Here is a 5,614-nt window from a genome sequence, read left to right as displayed (position 1 = left end):
GGAGGCTGAGGCAGGAGACTCGCTTGAGCCCAGGAGTTGGAGGTTGCTGTGAGCTGTGATGCCATGGCACTCTACCCAGGGGGATAGCTTGAGGCGCCATCTAAAAAATAAAAAAAAGATGTTATATGAAACAGTTGATTTTCATTTTCTCGAAAATCTTACCAAAATTGAGGAGTTAGTAATTTTTTTTTAAATCTCATGAAATTGATTTAAAAGGAAGAAAATATTTTCTCAAAAGAAAAAGTTGTGCTTTTTTGTTTGTTTGTTTTGCAAAAGTTGCATTCAATTCCTGTTTTGTATGCATCGTGGTATACTAAATGAGTTGGTCCTAACCACTCTGGTTGTTGAAGAGACGAACCTGTAGAGAGCCTGGGAGAGGCCACTTTAACTGTCGGAATGGAGTGATTGTGACCCACGGTATCAGTGGGTGCTATAGCCAGATTGTGCTGACTTGTAGTAGTTCACAAGAGCTGATTGGTAAATTTTCAGGAATTCTGCAAGCCACTGGTGCCACTAGTAAAAAAAACTAGTTTCTATGAAGAAATAAATTATATAAACTTAATTAAATTTTATTTAAAACAAAGGCACTGTCTTCAGCAGCACTTAACACTAAAATCAGAACAACATAGAGAAGATTATCACGGCCCCTGCATAAGGTTGACACATAGACATATGGAGTGTTCTGTATTTTTTCAGGTTATTCTGTATAAAATGCTAAATAAATGTTTTTGAGATTCCATCTCTAAATGAATAAATAACATCAGTCTCATTTAGGCCAGGAGTCATGGCTCATGTCTGCAATCATAGGACTCTGGAAGGCCGAGGATCCCTTGAGCGCCGGAGACCAGCCTGACAAAGATCCAGACCCCATCTCTACTAAAAATAGAAAAAAATTAGGAGGTGTCCTGATGTGCACCTATAGTCCCAGCTACTGTGGAGGGTAAGGCAGGAGGATGGGTTGAGCCCAGGAGTTTGAGGTTTCTGTGAGCTAGGCTGATGCCATGTCAGTCTAGCCTGGGCAACACACAACAATATGAGACTGTCTCAAAAAAAAAAAAAAATCACATTTAGTAGAAACAGGTTAATCAACCTTAATATTATATGTGATTCTACAAAGTACGTATTTTATATTTTTGTTTCATTTTCTAGTTCTTGCTTACTATCGTACTTTTTCTTCCTATTTCTGAACTTTGTTTTAATTTCTTTATGAAGCTTTGAAGTTTTAATTTCCTGCCTCTTGTAACTTTATTTGTGCTTCTTTCCATGTTTTCTTAACATTTTTCTTTTCAGTTCTCTCCATTTGTAGACCTCTCTTTATCAAAATTAATGGCCTGATCTTTTTCTGGCCTCTGTTCCTTCTTGCCACTCTCTCTTTCTCTTCGCTCACCTTTAGGAGCTTTATTATCCTTAAGGCCCAACTGTTGGCAGTATGGTTTTCTCAACCATGGGACCATGGTTGAGCAATGGCCGGGATCCCAGCTCTATCCAGATACGCTCTGGAGTTCTTCAGCGCCTGCCTGGCCCCTTTTGCTGCACTCCTGTGTTCTCAGCTCCAGAATTATGATGTGAGAGTAGCTCATAGGATCGTTTGTTCTGTGCCTCTAGCAGGACCTAGGAGGGGAGCGGCTGCACGGACTCTGAGCACTGGGTGCCTGGCTCAGGCCTTCCCACCTTCCCAGGAAGCCACTACCTTGTGAAGTTCCTCAGTGAACAACGCCCTCATCAGGCTTCTGCCTTGCGCTGGCGCACTTCCTTAGCATTAAAATGTGCTCATATCTTTCTGGTCTTAAACATTTAAAAACCAGCCTTCACCGGAGGACCCTATGTTAGGTTCAAACTCTTTGACACTGCAATCGAATTTCTCCTCCACCTTCTGCTGAAACTCCCTGGGTCAAAATCATAGCTGATCTTTCTTAGTAACTCCAGTAGCTGTTTCTCAGACTTTAGCTTCCTTGACCTCAGCAGAGTTTGACACCGGATGGTTTTCACTTCCTTCTGTGTTTCCTTAGCCTCCAGGACTCCACTCTCTCCTGGATTTTCACTTACCTGTCCAGCTTGCCTCCATCTCTCATGCAGGTTCCTCTTCCTCGGACCATTCCTTAAATCTGGGGACCCTTCCTCCGCGTTCTTCCCTGTCTTTTCCAGCCAGTACAGTCGTAGATGAGCTTTTCTGCCCCATGGCTTCATCACCAGCTCTGTCTCTCCAGCCCTGATCTTTCTCCTGCGTTTCACACTCCTGTGTCACTGTGCAGTTTGGTGATAGCCTACCTGTCTTTAAGTAGTTAAAGGTAATTTTGATCAGAGCTCTTCCCGGCCCCATAATCCCAGTCTAATTTAGTGCCTCTTCATATCAGCCAGTGCCCACCTCTCCTGCAATTTATCTCCTTTATGTGAATCGTTTGCTTATTCATTTCATTCTCTGTTAGAACAGGAACTCCATGAGCGCAATGACAATTTTTAGCTTACTCATTACTGTATCCTTAGCTCCTCACACACTCTCTGGCACATCCTGGGCACTGTTTTGTTGAATGAATGGGATCTGGATCATTTTAACTTTAGTGCTGCTGCTTACTAGCTATGCAACCTTGGGCAAGTCATTTATCCTTTTTAAGTTTTCGTTTATCTGCGGATTGGAATAATAATACCTAGGTAACTAGGACAGGGCTATTAGGAAGATCAAGTAAGATGGTATATGTGAAACTACTTTCCAAATATTAGCAAATAAAGGATTAAGTAAATATAAAGTATGGGAATTTGTGTCATGACATCATATATATTAAAGTACTTAAGTAACCTGGATATAAAATGACTACCTTGGGTCTAGTGTTAACATTAGAGAAAAACCACAATCCAACATCCCCAAAACATTAAAAAACAATTGAAATAGGGGCGGTGCCTGTGGCTCAGCGAGTAGGGTGCCAGCCCCATATGCCAAGGGTGGCGGGTTCGAATGCGACCCTGGCCAAACTGCAACAACAACAACAAAAAAAGAAAAAAACCAATTTAAATATTGTTTAAGTTTCTCAGAGAGGCACACAAGGTTTATGTGCTGACAGAGTACATGTAATTTTTTAAAAATAATTATGAGAGTATTTGTTCAATTAGAAGTTAGTTCTTATTATCACATTCTGTTTACTTACTTGTTCTGAAACTTAGTTTTATCGATCCAGTACAAAATCTGAGTCATGATGGTAGCCATTCCCTATGAAGCACTATCTGAAAGGAGTTTACCTAGAAAATTTAAATTTTCTAGTAGTCACATTTTGTTCAAATGTAACAAATAAATAGGCCTTGATAGATAAACTGAACAGAGTATAATTAGCCAAGAATGATTTGAGAATCAGGTGTCCCCGTCAAACAGACTAGGTCAAAGGTGACTCCAGAGTTGCCACACGGCCAGATATTTATGAACAGAAAAAGGAAAGCGATGGGCAGGAAACCTGCCCGGTCTAGCAAGTCACAGAGCTGGATTTGAACCCTGCCAGTTCGGCATCAGAGGAGATGCTTTTAAGCACTGTGATACTAATGTAAACTTCACCTAAAACCCCCTGGGTCAACATCATGCCCATTTTACAGATGTGGAAACTGGGGCTCAAAAGAGTGCAGTACCACTTAAAACCGGCTGGTCAGAGGATGACATTTCTTTTTCTTACTTCCCCACTTCCCTTTTCTATTCCATTTCTAGAACTTTTTGATTTTGGTCAGGCAAGGCTTGCATTTGCCAGTGAGTGAAAACATTTCTTTCACCTGCCTTTGGTTCCCTTGTCTGCCTTTTTCTTTTCCCAGAAAGCATCTTGTATAATCATGAGGCAATATCTGAGTGATTTGGTTTGCTATGATCCATTTTCTGTGAAATAATTTAGAGAAACACAGCACTTGCCTTTTCCGAGTTTATATTCTAAAACTATTGATACCCTTTGTTTTCTGCAGAGAGATTGGAACCATCATCAGGTCGTTAGGATGCTGCCCTAGTGAAGGAGAGCTGCAAGATCTGATTGCAGAGGTAAGTGGGCTACGGAAGTTTTCTTTCAGAAGCCCTTCTATGTGACAGCTACTCTTTGTCATTCAAAACAGTCCTTCTCTGAAACTTAAAAATACCCCAAACTACTCACAGGGGCTCAGTGAAGATATTAGGACAGCTGTATAGCTTTGCATATTAGTGACCAGTAAGATCAGAAAGAATTAAGATCAGATCTTGAAAACAATGGCTATGAACAAATAACACAATTGACCAAATAAAGAACCCACTTTAGAAACGATCCTTTCTTTAAAATTAGTTGAAAGGCCAGTGGACCAAAGGGACCAGCCGTAGGCAGAAAGGCTATTGGCAGAGGAAAATAATGTACATAATGTGTTTCAAAGGGAATAGAAACAAAGACTACAAGGAATTTATATTTATTTGGGGCGATAAAACTAAGTTTCAGAACAAGTAGTAAACAGAATGTGATAATAAGAACTAACTTCATTGACCAAATACTCTCATAATTTTTTTTTTAAATGACTATAATAGCGTAGATGAGTCCCTGGAGAATTATTCCATAAAGCAGTGGAGAAGCACCTTGAGATAAGAGTGCTTCACACTCTGTTTGGTATTCCAGAAAGGTTTCTTTCTCATCTAATTTCATATGTAGCTTTCATTTTAACAAAGCAGAGACCTTAAGGGGAAACAGCTACCTGGACCACCAGTAGGAGAAGAATCTTTTCAGAACTGCTTATCTAGACTTCTAGGTTAGAGGATAACAAAGAGGATAAAGGAGAAAAGCACGTAGTTGGGATTTTAATTGTCTCCTTATTCCTTGCTCCTAGCATAGTACTTGTTCAAGGTTAAATTAAAGAGATGGAATTGTGACTTTAGGGGAGTCACTTAACCTCTGTGAGTGTAGGTTCTTCCGTAGTAATACCTACTTCAAAGTTTGCTTCAAAGATAAATGAGAAGATGTGTTTTTTGGTTTGTTTTTGTTTTTATAGACAGGGTCTTAATCTGTTGCCCAGGCTGGAGTATAGTGGCACAACCATCATTTGCTGTAACCTCAATCTCCTGGGCTCACGTGATCCTCCTGCCTCAGACTCCCACATAACTGGAACTATAAGCACAGACCACTACACCTGGCTAATTTTTTTTTTTATTGTTTGAGATTCATTGAGGGTATAAAAAATTAGGTTATACTGATTGCATTTGTTAGATAAAGTCCCTCTTATAATTGTGTCCACCCCCAAGAGATGTGCAATGCACTGTGACCCTCATCCTTTTTCCTCCTCTTTCCCCACTTGCTCATTTCCCTACCCCCCCCCATTATTAGCTGATCTCTTGCCTTCATATTAGAATATAGTACATTGGATTCTTGCTTCTCCATTCTTGTGATGCTTTACTAAGAAGAATGTGTTCCACCTCTATCCAGGTTAATACAAAAGATATAAAGTCTCCATCTTTTTTAGTGGCTAAATAGTTCCATGGTATTAGTATTCCATGGTGTGTATATATATATATATGTATATCAATCACAGCTTGTTAATCCATTCCTGGGTTGGTGGGCACTCTGGCTGTTTCCACATTTAGGCAATTATAAATTGAGCTGCGATAAACAGTCTAGTGCAAATGTCCTTATGATAAAAG

General features: G+C 40.1%; 1 protein-coding gene and 1 non-coding gene across 2 annotated transcripts in view; both read left to right on the top strand.

Annotated features, from left to right (window-relative positions):
• The window catches only part of EFCAB2 (EF-hand calcium binding domain 2), an 86,976-nt gene that overhangs the window by 52,721 nt on the left and 28,641 nt on the right, over positions 1–5,614 (top strand). Inside the window, exon 3 of the mRNA XM_012810750.2 lies at positions 3,931–4,003. Within this exon, the coding sequence (XP_012666204.1) occupies positions 3,931–4,003 (73 nt within the window). The remainder of the gene's footprint in view (positions 1–3,930; positions 4,004–5,614) is intronic.
• On the top strand, positions 587–692 carry LOC111728151. The gene has a single exon (XR_002775535.1). It is a non-coding gene; the product is annotated as a U6 spliceosomal RNA (small nuclear RNA).

This window comes from Otolemur garnettii, unplaced genomic scaffold (assembly GCF_000181295.1).
Source record: "Otolemur garnettii isolate 467f Iridium unplaced genomic scaffold, OtoGar3 scaffold00141, whole genome shotgun sequence".
NCBI classification, from domain to species: Eukaryota; Metazoa; Chordata; class Mammalia; order Primates; family Galagidae; genus Otolemur; species Otolemur garnettii.
The sequence above is the reverse complement of the archived record's forward strand: the minus strand, read 5'-3'. Positions and strand labels throughout refer to the sequence as shown.